The sequence below is a fragment of the Chrysemys picta genome, chromosome 11, assembly GCF_011386835.1.
Source record: "Chrysemys picta bellii isolate R12L10 chromosome 11, ASM1138683v2, whole genome shotgun sequence".
Lineage (NCBI taxonomy): Eukaryota > Metazoa > Chordata > Testudines > Emydidae > Chrysemys > Chrysemys picta.
The window spans coordinates 69918242-69944095 of NC_088801.1; the positions used below are offsets into that span (position 1 = coordinate 69918242).

The 25854-nt window shown below is 46.4% G+C and overlaps 1 protein-coding gene across 9 annotated transcripts in view; it reads left to right on the forward strand.

The window, feature by feature from the left end:
• The window catches only part of TRAF3IP1 (TRAF3 interacting protein 1), a 225439-nt gene that overhangs the window by 102937 nt on the left and 96648 nt on the right, over positions 1-25854 (forward strand). For 6 of the 9 annotated variants that reach the window (XM_042859580.2, XM_042859581.2, XM_042859585.2 and 3 more), the window contains exons 4-6: positions 11761-11904; positions 12029-12511; positions 18827-18904. In XM_042859580.2, the coding sequence (XP_042715514.2) occupies positions 11761-11904; positions 12029-12511; positions 18827-18904 (705 nt within the window). The remainder of the gene's footprint in view (positions 1-11760; positions 11905-12028; positions 12512-18826; positions 18905-25854) is intronic. The other 3 variants (XM_042859582.2, XM_065561162.1, XM_042859588.2) reach the window with 1 other exon arrangement.

Here is a 25854-nt window from a genome sequence, read left to right on the forward strand (position 1 = left end):
TAGAAGCATGTCCTCTGGAATGGTGGCTGAAGGATGGAAGGGGCATATGAATATTTGTTTAGCATACCTGGCATGTAAATACCTTGCAGTGCCGGCTTTCAGGTGACATTGTAAATAAGAATCAGGCAGCATTATCTCCCATCAATGTAAACAAACTTTTTTGTCTTAGCGATTGGCAGAATAAGAAGTAGGACTAAGTGGCCTTTTAGGCTCTAAGGTTTTACACTGTTTTATTTTTGAGTACAGTTATGTAACCAAAAAAAATCTGCATTTGTAAGTTACACTTTCATGATAAAGAGATTGCACTTCAGTACTTGTATGAGGTGAATTGAAAAATATTATTTCTTTTGTTTATCATTTTTACAGTGCATATATTTGTAATAAAAAATAATAATATAAAGTGAGCACTGTGCACTTTGTATTCTGTGTTGTCATTGAAATCAATATTGAAAATGTAGAAAAACATCCAAAAATATTTAATACATTTCAATTGGTATTCTATTGTTATAAGTGCGATTAATCACGATTAATTTTTTTGAGTTAATCGCGTGAGTTAACTGTAACGAATTGACAGCCCTATCTGCAACCCTTCCTATGATTTTTCCCCCCCCCATTGCTCAGGAGGCAGCCCCAGATAGTTCCTGCAACTTTGAGTTAAAGTGGTTCCAAGCCTCTTCTACATTCAGATCCTTGGGTTAGTTGTTAGGGGGCTTATTCCTTCACCCTCCCACTTCCCTGGTCCTTCTCGCATGAACGGAGAGCAACAATACCCAAAGTCCAAAGGCGCAAACAATTTGATGTTTATTGGGGTGAACTTCCAGCAAGCATGATTCCAGTTACCTTCGTCAGTGTCCCCCTTCCCAGCTCTGACACCACAGAGCCATCCCTGTTCTTCTTCGAGTGCTTGCTCATATCGATTCCAATTAGGTGTGCGCGCGCCGCGTGCACGATCGTCGGAGAATTTTCTACCCTAGCAACACCGGCGGGTCGGCTGTGGAGCCCCCTAGAGTGGCGCCTTCATGGCGCTGAATATATACCCCAGCCGACCCGGCGCCCCCTCAGTTCCTTCTTACCGCCCCTGACAGTCGTTGGAACTGTGGAGCGCGGCGTAGCTGTTCTCCACTCTCCCTAGCTTATTCCGTTTATTGATAGTTATAGTTACAGTTCTAGTTGTATATAGTTAGATAGTTGTTTATTCACTTTGTTAATAGTTGTTATATAGTTAAAGGGGATTAAGGGGGTTGTCTCCCCCTTTTTCCCCCGGCGCGTGGCCGGGCTCATGCCCAAGGCTCCCGGCTTCAAACAGTGCGCGTCCTGCGCTAAGCCTATGCCAACGAGTGACCCGCACGACTCGTGTCTGAAGTGCCTGGGGGAGTCCCATCAGACAGATAAGTGCAAGATCTGTAAGGCCTTCAGACCGAGGACCAAGAAGGAGCGGGACTTTCGGCTTCGGCAACTCCTTATGGAGGCGGCACTTAGCCCGGACGCTCCATCGGCGCGCCAAGCCCCGGCACCTAGCGCCTCGGTGCGCAGTGCCCCGGCGGCACCGACCATTCCGACCACGTCGGACAAGCCTCCACGGCACCGGACCCCGTCGGCACCGCACTCGCAGCAAGTGCCTCGGCGCCGTTCATCATCCCCGGGACATAAAAAATCCCATAAGACGGGGACTGCCGTACTGAAGACGCCGGCTCCCCCGGTGCCAGGGGTAGAGCCGCGTCCGCCTGTGGAGCACCAAAAACAGGTGCCTCCAGCACCGTCGACTCCGGCTCCGAGGCCGTTGAGTCCGGTGCAGACAGGATCACCACCGCGACCGGCGGTGATACAGTGCCTCCCGTCGACCCCAGAGACCTTCGCGACGGCGAGAGACTTGATCGCTCTCACAGAGCCGGCACCGCCCCAACCACCGGCACCGTCGGCACCGTTGACTCGTCCGGTCCAGTCCAGGGGGAAACCTGCCTTGATGCGCCCTCCATCGCAGGGGCTGGAACCACGGCACCGGTCCAGGTCACGAAGCAGGTCCCCACGCCGCTCGCAGTCCCGGCGCCGGATATCACCTCGGCACCGGTCGTACTCGCGGCTAAGATCATCGTCGCGGCACCGTTCTACGTCTCGGCACCGCTATGATCGTCGGCACCGGTCGACATCGAGACGTAGTTCTCGGCACCGCTACGATCGACGCTCGACGTCGAGAGGCCGCTCCCGGCACCGGGCCTACTCAAGATCACATTCCAGGTCCAGGTCGGACTCTCGGCACCGACGCGGTCATCGGCACCGATCCCGATCTCGGCACCGTTCGCCGGCACCGCACAGGGACCATTCATCTCTAGACCGGCACCGTACGGCACCGTACCTTCCGGAGCTCGTCTCGGCGCGGTCGGCACCGCCATGGCCATCTAGATCAGTGTCCCGCTCCTCCGATGGGGCATCGAGATCGGCATACCCCCCTCAGGGGCAGGCCGATGATCCGGACATGGGCCACTGGCAGGAGGTAGCGGAGGATCCCGCTCAGGGACCTTCGCACTGGTCGTTTTGGACCCCGTGGGCGTACCACCAAGCGCAAGGGGCTCCACCACCATCAGCCTCTCGCTCGGTGCACTCTGAGCGAAGGGCCCCAGAGTCCACCATCTCTCGCCCTCCTCCAGGGGGCATGGAGGCTTCCGTGCCCGCACCACCTGACGTCCTGGACCCAGGGGCAGGTGATGCTCCGCTCCAAGGCTCATTGGACCAGGTCCCGCCCTTGGATCCCTTGCCACCTGAGGCATCTTCCTCATCTTCCCCAGATGAGGCAGTGGCGGGCACAACGAGCACAGGTCCACCCCCGATAGATCTCCGGGCACACCAGGACCTATTACGTAGGGTGGCACGTAATATGGACCTTCAGGCAGAGGAGATAGTGGAGGTGCAAGACCCCATTGTGAACATCCTCTCTGCGGATGCCCCATCCAGAGTGGCGTTGCCCCTGATCTGCACGATCCAGGCTAACACCACTACGATATGGCAAACTCCTGCCTCTATCCCACCCACAGCGAGAGGGGTGGAAAGAAAGTACTTTGTCCCCTCAAAGGACTATGAGTACTTGTATACCCATCCCCAGCCGTGTTCACTGGTGGTGTCATCAGTGAATGCAAGGGAGCGCCACGGTCAACAGGCCGCAGCGCCCAAATCGAAGGAGGCTAAGCGCCTCGATTTGTTTGGCCGTAAAGTTTATTCAGCCGGAGGGCTGCAACTTAGAGCGGCTAACCAGCAGGCGCTCCTGAGCCGCTATAACTTTAATTCCTGGAACTCTATGGGGAAGTTCAAGGAATTGGTTCCCCAAGACTCCAGGGAGGAGTTTGGGGCCTTGGTAGAGGAGGGTAAGAAGGTGGCTCGGACCTCCTTGCAGGCCTCCTTGGACATAGTGGACTCGGCTGCGAGAACCCTGGCTTCAGGTATCGCTATGCGGAGGATCTCCTGGCTTCAGGTTTCGGGTTTGCCTCCGGAGCTGCAGCAAACCTTACAGGATCTGCCTTTTGAGGGACATGGATTGTTCTCGGATAAGACGGACTCTTGTCTGCAGAGCCTCAAGGACTCGAGAACAATCATGCGCTCCCTGGGGATGCATGTTGCGGGTCCCCAGCGCAGACCATTTAGACCCCAGCCTCAACGTTTCTACCCCCCTCCACCTCGTCAGAGACAGGACTCTGCCAGAAGGCGGGGGCGAGGTGGTAGGAGAAGGTGGACTGGCCCTCAACCCGGTCAGAACCAGGGGCCACCAAGGCCACCTTCAGGCCCCAGGCAGAACTTTTGAAGGTGCGGTCGAGGACGGCGCCCCAGTCATCCCCCAGGATCCAGCCCCCTCCTTTCGGGATTGCCTTTCCCATTTCCACCGTGCTTGGTCCCTTATAACCTCGGACCGTTGGGTCCTTCGCACGGTAGAGAGAGGATACGCTATCCAGTTTTCTTCATTTCCCCCCTCCCACCCCCCCTCCCCGTCCCTCTTCAGGGACCCTTCTCACGAGCAACTTCTTATACAGGAGGTTTCCACGCTCCTATTGACGGGGGCCATAGAGGAGGTTCCATTAGAGTTAAGGGGCAGGGGATTTTATTCCCGCTACTTCCTGATCCCCAAGTCCAAAGGGGGTCTGCGACCCATCTTGGACTTGCGCGGACTCAACAAATTCGTAGTAAAGTTGAAGTTCCGCATGGTCTCTTTAAGGGCCATTATCCCTTCCCTCGATCCTGGAGACTGGTTCGCCGCCCTCGACATGAAAGACGCATACTTTCATATTGCAATTTACCCGCCTCACAGACGCTTCCTGCGATTTGTGGTAAGCAAGGTGCACTACCAATTTGCAGTCCTTCCCTTCGGCCTATCCTCGGCCCCAAGAGTGTTCACGAAATGTATGGCTGTCGTGGCAGCATACCTTCGTCGGCAAGGGATACAGGTGTTCCCGTACCTAGACGACTGGCTGGTACGCGGTCGCACCAAAGAGCAAGTTCGAGCTCACGTTCACATAATAGTGCACACATTCAACGAGTTGGGCATCCTACTCAACAAGGACAAATCCACTCTAGAACCTACCCAGAGAATAGAATTCATCGGCGCAGTCCTAGACTCCAGACGTGCACAAGCCATCCTGCCAGACAACCGCTTTTGTACCATCACGAGCCTTATTCAAGGGCTCAAGGCCTTCCCAACTACCACGGTGAGGTCGTGCCTCACCCTGCTGGGTCACATGGCTTCCTGCACGTACGTAACCAGGCATGCCAGACTTCGACTTCGCCCACTCCAGACCTGGGTGTCATCGATATACCGCCCACATCGGGACAGCCTGAACATGGTGGTCACGGTCCCGAACTCGGTCCTGACCTCCCTCACTTGGTGGCTAGATCACAATGTGGTTTGCGAGGGGATGCCATTTCACGCCCCACAACCCTCTCTGCACCTGGTCACAGACGCTTCATCTCTGGGTTGGGGCGCCCATCTCAACGAACACCATACCCAGGGCCTGTGGACTGCACCCCAGCTAGCTCTGCACATCAATGTTCGGGAACTGATGGCGGTGTGCCTGGCGTGCCAGGCATTTCTCAATCTCCTACGTGGCCGCTGTGTGTTAGTTCTCATCGACAACACCACGGCCATGTTTTACATCAACAAGCAAGGAGGAGCACGTTCGTCAATTCTATGCCAAGAGGCCATTCGCCTGTGGGACTTCTGCATCGCCCACTCAATCCATCTCACGGCATCGTTCCTCCCTGCAGTCCAGAACACTTTAGCGGACCGACTCAGCAGGTCCTTTCAGACGCACGAGTGGTCTATCCGTCTGGACATCATACATTCCGTCTTCCAGAAGTGGGGGTTTCCCCAGATAGACCTGTTTGCATCTCGAGACAACAGAAAGTGCCACGTGTTCTGCTCCCTGCAAGGTCGAGCTCCGGGCTCCCTCTCGGATGCGTTTCTCCTTCCCTGGAAAGACCACCTGTTTTATGCCTTCCCTCCGTTTCCTCTGGTCCACAAGGTACTGCTCAAATTGCGCGGAGACCAGGCACAGGTAATTCTGATCGCTCCAGCGTGGCCGAGACAACATTGGTACACCACACTGTTGGAACTCTCGGTTCAGACACCGATCCCGCTTCCATTATGTCCAGATCTCATCTCTCAGGACCACGGCCGGCTGCGTCACCCCGACCTGCAATCTCTTCACCTCACGGCGTGGCTGCTCCATGGTTCACCCAGGCAGAGCAACAATGCTCACTCTCGGTCCAACAGATTCTGTTGAGCAGTAGGAAGCCCTCAACACGAGCCACGTACTTGGCCAAGTGGAAGCGGTTCTCCTGTTGGTGCGAACAACGAGCCACGTCCCCGTTACAGGCACCTATTCCTCTCATATTGGAATATCTCCTCTCCCTAAAACAGCAGGGGTTGGCGATATCTTCAATTAGAGTTCACCTGGCCGCTATATCAGCCTTTCACCCAGGGGAACTCGCGTCCTCGGTATTCTCTAACCCGATGGTCGCTAGATTCCTCAAGGGCTTAGACCGGATGTACCCACAACAACGTCAGCCCGTTCCGACGTGGGACCTCAACCTGGTTCTCTCCAAGCTCACAGGTCCTCCATTCGAGCCACTGGCCACCTGTTCACTTCTGTACCTATCCTGGAAGACAGCCTTCCTCGTAGCCATCACCTCAGCAAGGCGCGTTTCTGAACTCAGGGCGCTTACATCCGAGCCCCCTTACACAGTTTTCCATAAGGATAAAGTGCAGCTTCGTCCACATCCTGCCTTTCTCCCTAAGGTGGTTTCTCCATTTCATATCAACCAGGATATATTTCTCCCGGTCTTTCATCCTAAACCACATGCTACTCGCCAGGATCAACGTTTGCATTCTCTGGACGTACGCAGGGCCCTGGCTTTCTATATTAACCGCACAAGGCACTTTAGAAAGACGACGCAACTCTTCGTTGCAGTGGCCGACCGAATGAAAGGCTTACCGGTCTCACAACGCCTATCCTCCTGGATTACGTCTTGCATCCGGACTTGCTATGACCTGGCAGGTGTCTCAGCACCGCACCTCACCGCTCACTCCACGAGGGCCCAAGCTTCCTCGACGGCTTTCCTGGCGCAAGTTCCGATCCAGGACATTTGTAGAGCTGCGGTTTGGTCATCAGTCCACACATTTACAGCTCACTATGCACTAGTGCAGTAGTCCAGGGACGATGCTGCATTCGGATCAGCGGTTTTGCACACAGCAATATCTCACTCCGACCCCACCACCTAAGTTGGGCTTGGGAGTCACCTAATTGGAATCGATATGAGCAAGCACTCGAAGAAGAAAAGACGGTTACTCACCGTTGTAACTGTTGTTCTTCGAGATGTGTTGCTCATATCCATTCCAAACCCGCCCCCCTTCCCCACTGTCGGAGTAGCCGGCAAGAAGGAACTGAGGGGGCGCCGGGTCGGCTGGGGTATATATTCAGCGCCATGAAGGCGCCACTCTAGGGGGCTCCACAGCCGACCCGCCGGTGTTGCTAGGGTAGAAAATTCTCCGACGATCGTGCACGCGGCACGCGCACACCTAGTTGGAATGGATATGAGCAACACATCTCGAAGAACAACAGTTACAACGGTGAGTAACCGTCTTTTCCCATTTCCCCCCTTACCAAAACATGATTCCAATTTCCCCACCCCCATTCCCTGTTCCCATTTCCCCCCCTTACTTCCTGATTGACTGCAGACTAGGGCTACCATATGTCCGGATTTCCCTGGACATGTCCGGTTTTTCGGTCTATAAATAGCCGTCCGGGGTGGATTTTTAAAAATCTAAAAATGTCCGGAATTCCCCCCCGGTCGGCTATTTATAGATAGAAAAGCAGCGGCCAAATGCCGCTGGGCAGCCAAAGCCCCTCCCCGCATCCCCTGCAGCCTTAGCACGCCCCCGGCCCTGCAGCTGTCTTCCCCCTCCTCCCCTCCCCTGAACACTCCGCCCCCCTGCTCCTCCCCCTCCCCTGCTTCCCACGAATCAGAGCTTCGCGGGAAGTGTGAAAAGAAGCAGGGGCAAGCGGGAGACAGCAGCAGGTAAGCTGGGGCGGAGGGGCGCGAGGAGGAGAGCTCCAGGGTGGCGCGGCCCTGGCCGAGCGACGCCCGGCTGCCCCAGCGGCTCCGGCCCAGCTCGGGCCCCAGCGGCTCCGGCCCAGCTCGGGCCCCAGCGGCACCGGCCCGGCCCGGGCCTGGCCCGGCTCGGGCCCCAGCGGCACCGGCCCGGCCCGGGCCTGGCCCGGCTCGGGCCCCAGCGGCACCGGCCCGGCCCGGGCCTGGCCCGGCTCGGGCCCCAGCGGCACCGGCCCGGCCCGGGCCTGGCCCGGCTCGGGCCCCAGCGGCACCGGCCCGGCCCGGGCCTGGCCCGGCTCGGGCCCCAGCGGCACCGGCCCGGCCCGGGCCTGGCCCGGCTCGGGCCCCAGCGGCACCGGCCCGGCCCGGGCCTGGCCCGGCTCGGGCCCCAGCACCCCTGGCCCGGACCTGGCCCGGCCCGGCTCGGGCCCCAGCACCCCTGGCCCGGACCTGGCCCGGCTCAGGCTCTAGCAGCGCCGGCCCGGCTCGGGCCCCAGCACCCCTGGCCCCAGCACCCCTGGCCCGGACCTGGCCCGGCTCAGGCTCTAGCAGCGCCGGCCCGGCTTGGGCCCCAGCACCCCCGGCCCGGCTCGGGCCCCAGCACCCCCGGCCGAGCACCTCCGGCCCGGCCCCAAGCCCCACAACCCCGGCCGGAGCGCAGCCCGATTCCTGGGCTCTTTAAAGCTGGCCCTGGTCAGGGGACAGGGAGGGGGTGTTGGATGGGTCGGGAGTTGGGGAGGGGGGGCTGTCGGGGGCAAGGGTGTGGAGAGGGGTTGGGACAGTCAGGGACAGGGAGCGGGGGGGTTAGATGGGTCTGGGGTTCTGGGGGGGCTGTCAGGGGGCAGGGGTGTGGAGAGGGGTTGAGGCAGGCAGGTAGCAGAGGGGGTTGGATGGGTCAGGAGTTCTGGGGGTCCTGTCGGGGGCAGGGAGCAGTTGGATAGGGCATGGGAGTCCCCAGGGGTCTGTCTGGGGGCAGGGGTGTGAATATGGGGTGGGAGTGTGGATAAGGGTCGGGGCAGTCAGGGGACAGGTAGGGTCGTAGGGCATTCTCAGGAGGGGGCAGTCAGGGGACAAGAAGCAGGGGGGCTTAGATAAGCGGTGGGGTCCTAGGGGGCAGTTAGTGGCAGGGGTCCCAGGAGGGGGCAGTCAGGGGACAAGGAGCGGGGGGGTTGGGGGTTCTGAGGGGGGCAGTCAGGGGGTGGGAAGTGGGAGGGAGTGGATGGGTGTGGGGCAGGGGCGGGGCTAGAGCAGGGCTCCTCCCCCCCCCCCAGTGTCCTCTTTTTTGGTTGTAGAAATATGGTAACCCTACCACAGACTATATAGTAAAACTTGAGTTCTGCTTAGCTATACCTTAACCAATCATTTTACTGAAATGTAACTAACCAATCCTAACATACTGTAACATGGTTATTTAACCAATTATATTCCACCACCTTAATTCCACCAACAAAATTAATTATACAGCAGACAGAAACAATTACAGAACCAGACAGAGACCATGCAAATAAACATACAAAACAATACAGAAGTGAGGATTTCACAACTACATCTATACAGACATAAGGGTTTTCCAGCTGTGTCTTATTGATAAGTGAGTTCTTACCAGACAGAAAACTATCAAACTAAATTTCCTGTTACAAGTTCTAAGCTCTTTCCTTTCTCTGTAGGTAATAGGAATATCAGGACAGAATTGTATTTCTAACAGCCCACTAGCACCTTATTTCCATGTGACTAGTTTGGAATGTGAGGATGTGACCGTTCACTTCCCAGTTTATGGCTGCCTCTGCTGCTTAGCCGAAGGCCTTAGCCTAAGAACCAGGCCTCAGACTGTTACAGAAGAGAAGGCCCTTACACATACAGAAAGTGCTTTTGATTCTTTCTTTCTTTTATACCTCTATAACTAGCTAACTGATAAGAATACACATAAATTCTTGAAGTATAGGCCTTTACAGACAGGCCTGAGTATCTGTATCCTTACATTAGTCAGTGTAGTCCTCTTCTGTAACTAAATTCCTTAATTTTTTTTTAGTTTGTCCTTTTGAAATCAAGGACCCTTGTTTATCCTTCCATTTAGTTTAAACTGATTCATGGATTTGACAAACTATATGAAAACTCATCCACTATTTGTATTTACTCAATATATGAATTGTACTGTTGTGTTAACTGCAGTATAACATAACTAAAAGTACATATGGCCTGATCCTTAACTGATGTAAAGCATTGTAACTCCATGGAAATCAGTTGAGCTGTTGACATAAATTGAGGATCTGGCCTATAAACTTTGGCTATATCATCACCATATTAGGTGAACATGGAATACTCTTTGGTTTAATTACAACAGAATCCACAAGCATTTTCTAAGTAGGAATTGCCAGATTTTCAGTGTACCATTGGGCCATTTATGCACCTAAATGAGCTGATGAGCATATCTTTAGGCACCTATTTTTCAAAATCTTTCAACCTTTTAAAATCACAAATGGAGGTTCTTACTGTAAAGAAGCCACTCTTTCCTCCAAGTATGCAAAAAAGTGGCAATGGAGACATTAGATCCCATATCTTAGTAACCTTGGAAAGTGATGGGTTTTAAAACAACTGTTGCCTTTAATATAGCCTGTTGTATTCCTGTTTTTTGCTTATAGTCACTGTAGAGCTTTTGAAATAAAAGTCTAATCTTCTTGAGCTCTTTATCCACTGATGCCCTCCTTGATCATAGCCTCAGCCTGATCGGTGATCTGAACAAGAACAGATGGATAGGTTCTATTCTCCTGCAGAGTTCTTCCCTTTCATAAAAGAAAATACTGTATTAATGGTCCAAAACACTTGGGGTAATGATAGTGAAGTATTTAAGGACATTATTTATAAAACACTGTAGTGTTTAAGGATTGTACATGAGGATGATTCAAATTGACTTTTTGGTAATCCAGTAGTTTTTGAAGTTCATATTGCATGTGAGCCCTTCCCATAGCTTTTCAATAAATCAATTGCGTTAGCTTCTTTCTTGTTTGAAATAAGGGAGGGAGAATCTAGGAAACAGGCTTTGGATTGCTTAGATAATGTTCTTGACCCCGAATTTCTTTGGGAATTTTTGACAAGATCCAATATCCTGAAAGTAGTCTCAGTCGACTGAGACTAATGGGGTTAAGATAATTATCCTATTGATTTTTATGATTGTGAAAATATCAAACTTGGTCTGTTGTGTGCAAAGGATCCTCTGGTCTCAGGACTGTTTAAATTAAGACTTTTAGTGCTAATCTCATGCTGTTTATTGTTTCTATAAATGAGGCCAATGTCACTAATGTTGTTCAGATGCTAGTGACTCAATGTGAAAACCCACAAAAATTCATCCTTCTCCAATTGTATACCAAGAGGGAATCAGAGGGGCCCGGGTGCCTGACTCCTCTGTACTGAGTTATCATGAGGGGCAAAAGCAGTTCCAGTGATCTTAAAAATCCAGTTCTCTTTCCGGAAGAGCAAGGTTGAGCAGAAAGGGTATGGTCACCTCAGTATATATACTCAGATCTTGGTATAACAGAACTCATGGTCATTGTTGTGCAGAAACTGAGACCTGACTTCAGCAGCCACCCAAATGGACTGGTAAAAATTGTTTGCTTAGTAGTTTTCAAAGCTGAATCAAATTTAATGGGACACTTGAGGGCTTCTTTTAACATGGTCACTAAATTCGGTTTGAAGTCCTCCTCAGTATAGGTTTCCTAACATTTTTTTAAAAAATGTTATCTTTAAAATGAAACAGTCTGTTGGTTAAAATGGAGCCACATCAGAGTATATCTAAATGTGGCATTGTAGGGTTAGGAATGTTTAACCCATGTAGCAGTCATAATATGGTAGATACTTTCAAAATAATCCACGTTATTATTACAGATAAAAGGTAAAAGACCTAGTAATGAGACTAATTAGCATTGGAAACATGTAATATTAATAGAAAAAATCACAGAATATATGGATAGCTTTGGTGGATACTGTCAAATTATTAAAAAAGAGGCACAAGAAAGCAGTTGACTTAAATTGGTGTATTGTCTTTGAATGAAAGGAGTAGCATAAAACACATACGATTCCTTAAAAATCATCCTGGGAACTGCAGAATTAGAAATGCAGATTGCATTTAATAAAGTAACACAGGCTAATTTTCAGTGGATTTAATCTTCTCTACAGTTGTCCAGTGATGATGCTGTGAAGAGGGTGCTTGCTGGGGATAAAGCTGATATCAAAGGAAAGCCACCATCTACTTCTAAATCTCAAGATAAAGAAAACAGAGAATCCAGGGCAGAAGAACAAAAAAGCCATAAGGATAAAGAGGTGGGCTTTGCTGCATTTCTGGGGGGAAAATGGACTACAACTAGAAATATTTTGGGGTGATAAATACTGTGTAATGGAACTGGCTTGTGCTATAGTTTAATATTGCTTTCTACTCTATTTTTAGGGTAGAGGGGACAATGAAATAAAAGATAGAAGTACAAGCCGAGACAGAAAACCTAGAGAAGAGTTGAAAGAAGAAGAGAAGAAACAAAAAGAAAAGGAGAGAGACAAGCATAAAGATAATGAGGACAGGCACAAAGACCTTGAAGCGGACAATTTTAGAGAAGATGAAAAGCATGAAAGAGAGAGAAGCAAGAACAGAACCTCCAAACACGGAAGAGAAACAGAAAAAAGTAGAGACAAAGAAAAAGGAGATGTGGAACGAGAAAAAGATCTGGATCGTGATAAAGGACAGGAGAAGGAAAGAAAAAATGAAGGAGGAAAAGAAAAGGAAAAATTGAAAGAAAGGGACAAAGAGAAGGGCAGGGACAAAGACCGTGAGAAAGACAGAGATAGGGGAAAAGAAAGAGAGAGGGACAGACGAAGGGAACGAGGCAAAGATGGGGAACGCTTGAAAGAACGAGGAACGGATAAAGCAGAAAAAAAGGTAAAACAAACACTCTTATGGAAAAAAGGCCCCTTACTAATGTGTGTTCTCAGCCCTGTGGTATTGATTAAGTCTGTGTCTTTATATCACGTTTGCACATATCTTCATCTGACATTCTTGGTTGTCTGTGGTTAATTTAACGATTCTTAAGTGTCTTTGTTTTCACTAAGCAAAAACCTGCTTGCTTCATTAAATTAAAAGTAATGGAGACTCTTTCCTGTCTTCAGAATCCCTTTCCCCTCTCCCTTCTTTTTTTGTAGCAATTAACATGGATTGTGATTGCATGCACACATACACACTCTGCATACCTCCAGCTGAACACTGCTTTGCAGAGGCAGCTCAAGGGGCTGTGGCGTGGATCCTGGATTCTGTTTATTCATGCTTAAAAAGACTGTGTCCTTTGTACTAGCCTTTACACAGCTTTTGTAAATGGCATCCAGCAAAGAGCATCTTGGAGCATATCAAAACCTTGAAGGTAGTGGAACCCCTTGCATCTCATTTGAAGCATTGTGTATTCTAGCTAAGAGGATCTTGGGCATCTGAGTCCTGGAAGTGACCACATAACCAGCATCCTCCCTACAAATGGCAGCTGTTGAAAATATTTTTGTGATATATTGGAGTCCTTGTAGACAGTAGCAGCAGGGTCTCAGTAAAGAAACAGTCCTGCAACAGTTCAGATATGCAGAAGGAGGGGACTATTTTCTCTTTTGTGTAAAATGATTGCTGAGGGGGAAGGGCTCTCATTATTAAACCACAAAATACAAACCAATAGCTGCCGCCTCTGATTTATAACATAATTTTTCTCTGGAAAGCTATTGCCCATTCTAGATTATTTACTTCTGGTCCTCAGTCAAGAAATCTTTCAACTGCTACTACTGTGTCAGGGACAAAAATCTACTCCAGGTTGCTTCTTTGCTGGATCTGACAATGGTGACTGTCTTTACAGGCCTGACTCTCTTGAGCTGACTCTCTTCTCACCAATAAATCAATCCATGTAATTGCCAGTGGTAGATATCCTGATGTCGTCTGTGAAAAAACAAAATTTATGGCGAGAGTGGAGTAGATGGTGTAATAATTTTAAATCTCCAATGACACACCAACACCCTCTTGGAGTGCCATTAGAGGAAATGTTCCCTCTGAAGTTTTTAAGTTTCTCCAGGAGGAATAACACATGGCAATGGTTTTCAAACTTTTTACTGACGTGATCCACCAACTGCATTTTGTCTTTTGCCACCCACCATTACATATATGCACCTTCCATCCCAGCACTGCAGCCCTGATCCCGGCCAGGTATGGAGGGATGCCCTAGAGGAGGTGGGGGATGGATAATGAGCCTGTCCTGCGCTCAGCCTGCAGAGGTGGCTCTTGTCTCATGGGGCTGGCTCTGTCGTCCAATGGTTACGCCACGTGTCAGGTTGCAGTGCTTGGGGCAGGGAGAAATGTACATTGGCCTAGGGCTCTGTGACCCATCTACAACCTTCCCACGACCCACTTATGGGTAGAGACCCCTTGTTTGAGAAACACGGACATATGGGACCATTAGCACTTAAATCCCCTAGTGGTAAAATAGCTGAATACTACTATGTGCTAGAAAGTCTTGATAACATCAGGTCTTTGTGGAAATCCCACCTCCTCCGTGATACCTTACTTTGAGCCGTTAGGTTCTGTATTGTACTTCCTGATCATCAAATTGGCATTGCTTTTCTGAATGGCAGTAGGGCAGTTAGTATAGAAGCTTGGCCCGTTTGGCCTTTCTTATGGCTGTCTGTCTTTAGACTTGATTGCTTGGTTCCAGCTTTGTTCTTGCTGGGAGTGCTGAAAGGAAGTCCACCAGCATCAAGCCATTTCCCTCCTACGGGGGTATTATGTCCAGCAGGATGTAAGGAACCAAAGGACATGAAAAGAATAAATTCCCTATAATTACCTATATACCAATGTATATAAATACAGGAATTGTGGAAAATTTATACGGGGTGTGAAGGGACACAAGGAGAAATCTATGGTCGGCAGAGTTAAGAACAATAAGGAGTTTTTAAAAGTATATTAGGAACAAAAAGAATCCTAACAATAGTATTGATCCATTACTAGATGCCAATCAACATGGGTTTATGGAAACCAGATCCTGTCAAGCTAACTTGATAGATCTTTTTGATCCTATTACAAGTTTGGTTGATGAAAGTAATAGTGTTGATGTAATAGACTTCTGTAAATCATCTGACTTGTACCGCATGACATTTTGATTTAAAAACTAGAATGAAATAAAGTCAGCATGGTACACATTAAATTGCTTAAAAGCTGACTGATAGGTCTCAAAATGGGGAATCATCATCCAATATGTGTGTTTCTAGTGGGATCCCAGAGGAATTGGTTCTCACCGCTGTGCTATTTTATTACTGATAAAGTTTGCAGATGAGACAAAAATTGGGGAGAGGTAAATCATCATGAGGACGGGTCACTGATACAGATTGTTTGCACCCAGGTTACCAAGCAATCCAGATCAAACAATATGGCATTTTAATATGGCTAAATGTGAATGTATACATCTAGGAACAAAGAATGCAGGCCATACTAACAAGATGAGGGACTCTATCCTGGGATGCAGTGACTCTGAAAAAGATTTGGGGATGGTAGTTGACGATGAGCTTCCAGTCTGATGCTGTGGCCAAAAGGGCTAGTGCAATCCTTGGCTGCATAAACAGAGGAATCTCAGTCTGGGGTAGAAAGGTTATTTTACTGCTATATTGGCAATGGTGCAGCTGCTGCTGGAATACTGTGTCCTGTGTGATGTCCACAATTCAAGAAGGATGTTGATAAATGTAAGAAGGTTCAGAGAAGGGCCACAAGAATGATTAAAAGTAGGACTGTCGATTAATCGCAGTTAATTCATGCGATTAACTCAAAAAATTAATCGCAGTTAAAAAAATTAATGGCAGTTTTAATCACACTGTTGAACAATAGCATGCCAATTGAAATTTATTAAATATTTTGGATGTTTTTCTATATATATATTGTATTCTGTGTTGTAATTGAAATCAAAATGTATATTATTTTGATTCTAAATATTTGCACTGTAAAAATTATAAACAAAAATAATATTTTTCAATTCACCTCATACAAGTACTGTAGTGTGCAACCTCTTTGTTGTGAAAGTGCAACTTACAAATGTAGAAATTTTTTTGTTACAGAACTGCAGGCAAAAACAAAACAATTTAAAACTTCAGCACTTACAAGTCCACTCAGTCCTCCTTCTTGCTCAATAACAATCCAAAGCAGCTTTCTTTTTTGATGGTTTGGGTCCCGTAGTTTCTGCATCAGAGTGTTCCTCTTTTAAGACTTCTGAGAGCATGCTCACCTCATGCCTAGACAAATTAGAGGATTGGGCCAAAAGAAACCTGATGAGGTTCAACAAGGACAAGTGCAGAGTCCTGCACTTAAGATGGAAGAACCCCATGCACTGCTACAGACTAGGGACTGAATGGCTAGGTAGCAGTTCTGCAGAAAAGGACCTGGGGTTACAGTGGACGAGAAGCTGGATATGAGTCGGCAGTGTGCCCTTGTTGCCAAGAAGGCTAATGGCATTTTGGGCTGTATAAGTAGGGGCATTGCCAGCAGATCGAGGGACGTGATCATTCCCCTCTATTCTACATTGGTGAGGCCTCATCTGGAGTACTGTGTCCAGATTTGGGCCTCACACTACAAGAAGGATGTGGAAAAACTGGAAAAAGTCCAGCGGAGGGCAACAAAAATTATTAGGGGCTGGAGCACATGACTTATGAGGAGAGGCTGAGGGAACTGGGATTGTTTAGTCTGCAGAAGAGAAGAATGAGGGGGGATTTGATAGCTGCTTTCAACTACCTGAAAGGAGGTTCCAAAGAGGTTGGATCTAGTCTGTTCTCAATGGTACCAGATGACAGAACAAGGAGTAATGGTCTCAAGTTGCAGTGGGGGAGGTTTAGGTTGGATATTAGGAAAAACTTTTTCACTAGCAGGGTGGTGAAGCACTGGAATGGGGTACCTAGGGAAGTGGTGGAATCTCCTTCCTTAAAGGTTTTTAAGGTCAGGCTTGACAAAGCCCTGGCTGGGATGATTTAGTTGGGAATTGGTCCTGCATTGAGTAGGAGGTTGGACTAGATGACCTCCTGAGGTCCCTTCCAACCCTGATATTCTATGATTCTTAAACTCTGGGTCAAGCACTACAGCTATCTTTAGAAATCTCACATTGTACCTTCTTTGCGTTTTGTGAAATCTGCAGTGAAAGTGTTCTTAAAATGAACAACATGTGCTGAGTCATCATCTGAGACTGCTATAACATGAAATATATGGCAGAATGTGAGTAAAACAGAGCAGGGACATTGAACTCCTTGGGGGAGAATTGTAGCACAAATTTAATTAACGCATTTTTTTAGTGAGCGTCATCAGCATAGAAGCATGTCCTCTGAAATGGTGGCTGAAGCATGAAGGGGCATACGAATGTTTAGCATATCTGGCACAAATACCTTGCAATGCCAGCTACAAAAATGCCATGCGAATGCCTGTTCTCACTTTCAGCTGACATTGTAAACAAGAAGCGGGCAGCATTATCTCCTGCAAATGTAAACAAACTTTGTTCGTCTGAGCGATTGACTGAACAAGAAGTAGGACTGAGTGGACTTGCAGGTTCTAAAATTTTACTTAGTTTTATTTTTGAATGCAGTTTTTTTGGTACATAAATCTACATTTGTAAGTTTCATGATAAAGAGATTGCACTACAGTAGTTGTATTAGGTGAATTAAAATATACTATTTCTTTTGTTTTTTATAGTGCAAATACTTGTAATGAAAAATAAATATAAAGTGAGCTGTATGAATTGCTGTACATTTTGTATTCTGTGTTGTAATTGAACTCAATATATTTGAAAATGTAGAAAACATCCAAAAATATTTAAATAAATGGTATTCTTTTATTGTTTAACATTGTGATTAATTGCGATTAATTTTTTGAATCGCTTGACAGCCCTAATTAAAAGATTAGAAAACATGCCTTATAGTAATAGACTCGTGGAGTTCAATCTATTTAGCACTTAACAAAGAGAAGGTTAAGAGGTGACTTGATTACAGTCTATAAGTACCTATAGGGGAACAAATATTTAATAATGGGCTCTTCAATCATAGAATCATAGACTAGAATCATAGAATATCAGGGTTGGAAGGGACCTCAGGAGGTCATCTAGTCCAACCCCCTGCTCAAAGCAGGACCAATTCCCAACTAAATCATCCCAGCCAGGGCTTTGTCAAGCCTGACCTTAAAAACCGCTGAGGAAGGAGATTACACCACCTCCCTAGGTAACCCATGAAGAATGGGTTCTAGCAGAAAAAGGTATAATATGATCCAGTGAGTGGAAGTTGAAGCTAGACAAATTCAGACTGGAAATAAGGGGTACATATTTAACAGTGAGGGTAACTAATCATTGGAACAATTTACCAAGGGTCGTGGTGGATTCTCCCTCACTGGCAACTTTTAAATCAAGATTATTTTTTTTTCCTAAAAAAATCTGCTCTAGGAATTAATTTGGGGAAATCCTCTGGCCTGCCTTCTATAAGAACTCAGGTGATCACAGTGGTCCTATTTGGCCTTGGAATCTATGAATCTGTAACGGATCACACACTTGTTAGTTCTCTCTCAGACAAGGGACATATTCCCAGTCATTGCTCCCTGCATGTGGTCTTCTCTTGTCTAGAACTCGTAACGTCTTAAGTTCCATCTCCTCATTGTTTTTCACTTCATCACTCAAGCTGAGGCTTTTTGGATGCTGGGTCCTGCTAACTTTCTCTAAATCTTTCCTAGCTTCTGTTTCTCTTCCGGTGCTTGCCATTTGCCAATAGTGACTCCAGATTAGGGGACATCTGGAGTGTGAGGACAGGTTAATTTTTGTGTGTGAGAAGATAATTACAGATACATATCCCCCCAATCTGGAGGTTTCTTTTCCGTCTGGGATTGCTCAGAAAAGGTGACATCTTAAAAGGTTTACTTGTTTGTTATCAGTGGAAGCATACTTGGGTGTGTGGTGCCATCTGAGGTTTCTATACAGGCTCTGCACTCCACCAAAACTCCACCATCAGAGAACTCCCTTTGTCCTAAGGATGACCCTTACACCACTAATTGCTACTGGATAACAGTTAAAAGAAGACCGATAAGAAACTTGCCTCATTATTACACTCAGCATTACTGTATATTGATTTTTATCATCAAGGTTTTTCCTGTAAGTGGCTTAATGTAGGTCATATATTGATATTAAGTATCTCAGTGGTTGGATATATAGCAGCTGTTTCTCTTCAGTCCACAGGATCTGAGGATACTTTAGCTAAGAAAACAGAGAGATCTTCTAAAGACACCAAGACTGAGCCAGATAAAGAGGTAAGTATTGCAAAGCAATACAAAAGCACAATCAAGCTGGCTATTTAAAGTTTTAGAATATATTAACTCATACTGAGCTCTGGGAGTTTGCAGTGGAGCTGGAACAATTTTTATAGTTGGGAGCTGAGAGCCATTGAACCAAAGTGTAAACTCTGTATATAATGGAAACCACTTTAAGCCAGGGGGTGCGGCAGCGCCCCTAGTTCTAGCACCTATGGGAGTCTGTTACCTGAGGATTGCTGTGACAATTTAAAAAAAAATTGTTTTAGATTAATATAAAGTTGTGGGATGCTAAAGCAGGTATATCACTCTGGGCCTAGTTTTGGGGATGCTCCAGCGTCCAAGAAGCTGGCTTTTTAATGAGAATCAGTCGCTGGTGGGGTGTCATTAGTGCTAAGGACTCAGGTGCCTTCTTACAGCCAACAGATTCTCCTGTGAAATAGTGGCAATGGGGAAACCTTCAACTAAGCTGATGTTTGGAGTCGAACCTGCTTGGAATCCAGTTTAGTTGACCTTCAGGCTTTCTTAAAAGGGCCAATGTGCAGTTACTTTTCTTTCCATTGCCACCTTCAGTGGCACCCGTTGCTCTTTTGCAGTCTATCCACCTTCCATGATGATGTGCTAGAATTGGATGAAGAGGAAATAGGTTGTGATATCAGCCAAGTGGTCATAACTGAACAGAAGCTGCAGAGCCTCTGTAGCTTCTGTTGATATCACTGTGTCTGCATCTGTTGCCTCCTGATGACTGCAGGCAGTTTTGGGAGTTTTAGAGATGAGACTAAAATATTTTTGTAAAGCAGTAGAGACTAGAAAAAAATTTAAAATAGTAGGTAAGATGCCAAGTCTAGCAGGAATCTCTGTAGGAGTCTGTGGACTACTCACATCATCATGGCTTTTCCATTACATGACAAATTTTTATAGACATTCTTTGACTAAAATCAAACCAGACATTTTAAAATATTGGCACTTGGGCTGAGAGCTTATGCACTAGTTTTAAATTTGAAGCGAATTGTTATGGCCAAGTTAAACTTCCTGCGAATGGGGTTTCTAGTGGAAATTCTGAGCCTGATCCCAAACTAGAGCAGTGCTCTTGGGCACCACAACAATGTACTTGTATCAGAGGAGTAGCTGTGTTAGTCTGGATCTGTAAAAAACAACGAAGAGTTCTGTGGCAAAGGTGCTAACTTTTAGACCAACAGAAGTATTGGAGCATAAGCTTTCGTGGGTGAATACCCACTTCATCAGACAAGTGGGTATTTACCCACGAAAGCTTAAGCTCCAATACTTCTGTTAGTCTATCAGGTGCCACAGGACAACAGTGTACTAGAGCAGTAAAGTTCCACTTCCTGTCGTAAGTGCTTTCTGGAATTATTCTAGATCATTTTGGTTTATTACCTTCACTTTAGATGACATGCTTCTCCTTCACTCACATGCAGAATAGAAGACATTGCGTTGTCTACAGTTGATTAAAACACGCACTGTAGACCCATGCATGAGAAATGGTCACCTCACTGGATTGGGGGGGAAGAGAGTGGAATGAAAATGTTCCTAATGAATCCCTAGAATCAAAGAATTAAGATACTCTCTCACAGTGTTTTGGAAGAAATTTCAAAAATGAAATAAACGAGAAAAGCATCTTACTAGACTGGGACTAATCCTCATATCGCACTAGCAGTACACTAATGTAGTTCCATTAACTTCCATGGAGTTGCTCCTGATTTAAACTGCTGTTACTGCATATATGCATTTTGAAACAACCCTTATGTAGAGGGAGTGGTAAGTGTTTAGTTTGATTCACAACGGTCTTCGCTTGTCAAGATACTTGTGGCTGTGCTGCTCATACTTCATCCATAATGATTTTTTGATATAGCATGATGTAAGACATAACATGATAAAAGTATCTTTTATTTGACATGTAGAGTAAGTTGCATTGCTGCCAGTTTTAAACCCCTAATTATGACTGTGACGAACTGGGACTGTTCTTACTGTGGTCTGTGAATGCTGACAGGGGAGTGTGGCTAGGATAGTCTGCATTGGGGGATGGGAGACTGCCCGAAGGAGAATATCTGAGCATGTAACATGAGAACCCAGGAAGGGGTTGGAGGCCAGGTGACACCTTGGCCCGGGAAACTGAACAAAGGCTGTGGGAGGGGTCGCTGAAGGCAGAGTGCTGGAAGCTGGCTGGTGAGATGGCTGGGAGGCAGAGATGGCTCTGACCTCCCAAGGGGGGCTGGGTGGTGCAACGCAGGGAACCCCAAGCTGGGGTCTAAGCTCCCTGAACCTCCCAGAGGGACCTAATTGAGGGGGTCTGGTCGTACCTACACGCTCTGCTTGAGACTGTGTTCCTGTCCTTAAATAAACCTTCTGCTTTACTGGCTGGTTGAGAGTCACAGTGAATCTCAGGAAGAGGGGTGCAGGGCCCTGACTCCCCCACACTCCGTGACAATGACAATAGAAACTTAATGTTGGCATGCATTACTGCTGTTGACTTGTCTGTGTAGGAGAAACTGTTTCCAGGCCTTCTACTCATATATCTTTTTATATCAATATTACACACACATAGCTACGATCAAGCAGTCAAAAGTTAGGAAATGCCAGAATTAAGGGGCCAGTGCAGCCTTACTTTGGCTCCCTTTTGTGCGTGCATTGTTATAGCCTTTAATTACCTACTAATTTTTCCATGTGACCCCTTCCACCTTTAGTACACAGGATAGACTGCTCCAGGTTGTGCAGTGAAGGAGACTGCTGTTTGTAGGAATCCTACCTCATTTGTTGCAGAAGTTGGAAGGTGTGTAGTGAGTGAGGCAGGGGATGGCAAGAAGAGAAAAAAACATCTCATAGTAAAGATGGTTGAATGCTGCCCTGGAGAATTGGATTCTATCCCTACCTCTGCCAGAGAGTTCCTATGTGATGCTGGGCAAGTCACTTAAACCAAAATGTTCACAGGTGATTACTAACTTTGTGTTTCTCATTTTCTGGGTATCCAATCTGAGACACTTGGGGTGTGATTTGTGGAAATGTTGGGCATTCAGCTGCAATTGAGGCCAATGGGAATGGTTGCTGAATACATAAATTGCTACATAATGTACATATATATTTATGCTCTGAAAAATTAGGTTTTAGTAGTCTCATATTGGGCACCCAAAGTTAGTGGATATTTTTGATCTTAGTCTCTCTCTATCTCAGCTACCCATCTGTAAAATGGGGAACCATCACCTCACAGGGGTGTTGTGAAGATAAATGAACATTTGTGAAGCACTTAGATACTATGGTGATGAGTGCCACAGAAAAGCCCATGAAGAAGATAAGAATTCTGTATCGGAGCAGTGTTTGAATAATGTGAAGTGAATAAGGTCTGGGGCCACACAAAGAGGGGAAAACAAAATATTGAATAGGGGCTCATTAATTAAGCCCCATCCATCTGTGCACTGAAAGAGACAGGGGTTCTATGGGAATGCAGTGTGTGATCATGTACAGAAAGCCTATATATCGTAATGCATATGCATGGGCAGCCTTAATTCTTGCACTTCCTCACTTTTGAATGTTTAGACTTTGCAACCTTTGTTATGTTCTTTTAATGTAGTGGTGATTTATTAGACACCTGAAAATGACACACACAAAGCAAACTGAAGAAAAAAATCCATCATATGGCATCATATTGACACCCACCAAACGCATGATTGGAACATTTAGGTCAGTAGTTCTCAAACTTTTATACTGGTGACCCCTTTCACATAGCAAGCTTCTGAGTGTGACACCCCCCCCCCTTATAAATTAAAAACACTTTTTAAGTATATTTAACACCATTATAAATGCTGGATGCAAAGCAGGGTTTGCATCCAGCACCTTCCAACTTCTGCAACAAATGAGGTAGGATTCCTACAAACAGCTCGCGACCCCCCCATGTAATAATCTTGTGACCCCCTGAGGGGTCATGACCCCCCAGTTTGAGAACCCCTGATTTAGGTCCTCCAAACAGACCTCTGCCACTTGACACAGAGGACTCCCTTAGTTCCTTAGTTCCTCCTCTATGTGGATCAGACACTGCAGGGGGTTGCAATACATATTTTGCCAGTGGGTTTCACAGATATTTGTTGACCATGGAGGAATGGTGAGACTCAGTAATCTTGGGTGCCATTCTAGCCTGCGGAGGACAGTGTACTCTTGTGGTCATAGACCCTTTTGCCTGCTCTCCTTCTCCCTTCCAACTTGTTTCTGTACCAGTTCTTTTTCCCCATTCCTGGCTCGTCACCTCCTTGACTATCCCGTCCCAGTCTCCACTCCTTATGCTTCTTGTCTTAGTCCCAGTCTCCTTGTGCATCCTTAGTCTCTGGCTCCTCATCTGTTCTGTTCTCCTTTCACCCACACTGGTTCCAATTCCGTGTCTCCCTCTCTGGGCTCTTCATCCACCCTCAATCTATACCACCACATACCTGGCTCATCGTCCCAATCTCTTTGCCCAGCCAGTCACCTTTTTCTCTCCCCACACTCCAGATCTGTTTCCACTCCTGGCTCCCAGTCATTTTCTCTCTCCCCTCCCACCTTTAGTTTGAGTTTTACCAGGCTTCTTGTCCCAATCTACTCCTTTCCCTCTATCTGGTCTGGCTCCTGTCCCTTCTGCATTCAAGTCAGGCACCTTCCTGTTCTTTTCTGACTGGGCACCAGCAGAGGGGATATTAAAAGTGCAGGAGAGACAGGCTCCCTGCTCTCAATTCTGATGCCTGCAGTGTTTCAAGCTGAATAGTTTGAATACTACATTTAAGAAAGCTTTGTTCATTTAGAAGTCTATCTTAACACTTTTAATGTATACTGTCTCTTAGACCTCAGTTTGCTAACCATGCTTGTTTGAGATTAGACTTCTAGACTAGATTTTGTGTGTGCTTCTCTCTTCTCAGAATTTGTAATATTCCTCTTGCTATTTATCTCCAGAAGTCTGAGCACTGGGCAAATGCCTTTAAATTCTTGCATATTCTTTATTAAAAAAAATCTGTTCTGTCACCAGCAAGTTGTGATGTCCTGTATCCATAATACATTTTCTAAAATGAATGTAAAGGTAGTCTGAACAAAAACGAACAGGAAGCATTCGGATAATATCTGGCATGCAATCTTCAGTGTGTGTTGGAAGATGGATACCTGCTGGTTATTGCTTATCACCTTGCTTGTGATCAGAGAAAGTAAAATTGTGTTTTGTATGCTCTTGGTCCAGATTAAGTGAGTAGTTTTGTTCTCAAGTGGGCACTTCCATAGCATGACTGACTTTTTAGATCATAAAGATAACTTCGAGACTTGTGACAAAAGCTAGGGGACTCAGGCCTTAGGCGGACCTTCTGAAGCATATGGTGTTGTTTATGGGGAAAGTGGCTACAGAAGAAGATGGACAGGATGTCAGTTAACCCTAAGGCAAAACACATTGAAAAGGTCTGTCCTGTTTTACAGACGACTGTTGAAACTTTTGGCTGTAGCATTTTCTAATATCCTGTCACTTTTGGCCACATCTATAGTGTCTGTTGTTTATTGCTACACAAGCTATGTTGCTCTGGAACTGGTCATTTGTAACATCCTTTAAGTCACATCTAATGACATTCTTTCAGAGGAAAATTTCTACGTGGAAATGATCTGGAATATATATTTAAACAATTTTACTGAATCAAAGAAAGCAGCTACTCTGAGAGGGACAAATGCAGTAGTTCCATAGAGCTTTGTTTAGGAGTTTTTCATAAATATTAAAGTTCCAAATGACTATTTTTTGATGGTATCATTTATTCACGCTCCATTCATATAATGGAAGTCATACATTAAAGTATACAATTTGCCAGCCAAAATTCTCTGTCCTAGGACATTCCTTTGTGGCTGAGGGGGTTAGCTAGCATTAGCCAAAGTTGGTGGGACATCTCTTTACAGCCTACAGACCTCAGGTTACCAGGAAAAAATAAGAAACTGACTTACTTGGAAATATCATACTGTCAAAATTACACAAGTTATAAGGACCTTGACAAATATAGATCTTTCTCTGTTGTTGTCATGCATCTCAAATGGTCAGTAAATGGTGGCTGTTATTAAAAAAAATGTTGATTCAGAATAATGACAACTGTTTTAGAAGCAAATAATGGGAATATGAAAGGTTGGAGAAAGATTCAGGGCACTTTCCAAGGGAGATACACCTCTACCCCAATATAACGCGATCCGATGTAACACGAATTCAGATATAACGTGGTAAAGCAGTGCTCCGGGGCGGTGGAGCTGCGCACTCCAGTGGTTCAAAGCAAGTTTGATATAACGAGGTTTCACCTATAACACTGTAAGATTTTTTTGGCTCCTGAGGACAGCGTTATCTCGGAGTAGAGGTGTAGTAGCTCCCAGTGCATTGGAAATTAGCTGTATTTCAAGCATTTACTGTTCACTTAACACAGAGGTACATTCATTCAGAGAATGTGCTAAATGGTTTATATTGATATGCAGACATGAACAAAGCCTGGGTATATATTTAAAAAACAATCATAGCAATGTTGTTCTAATTAGGCTAGCAGTACCCTTTGGAGGATTCTGGGGGAATGGGTGAATTATAATTACTCCCGAGAATAGGAATGCTGAAGGGTATTTTTTAATATAGTGTCCAGTCTGTCGGACTTGATGATTTATAGGGGGAGAAGGGGGAATAACAAACTGTTAATATCTTACAATACATGTATGAGTTGTATATCCTTTCTTTTGAGTGGGAGATGCATTTTTCCACAATGGCCAGTGAGTAATATGAGAAGTCCAGTAAGTAGACATTGGTCCAATTTATATCCCCGTGAGACCCTGAATACTAGGGAGCAAATATTAACTTCTTTTCCTCCCAGGTTATAAAGGTATATTCTCAGTATATTACTCTTGTCCTTGAGTTCCCGGTTAACTACTTAGCCTTCAGACCACTTAGGAGTATAAAATCACTGAGCCAATGATTGGAT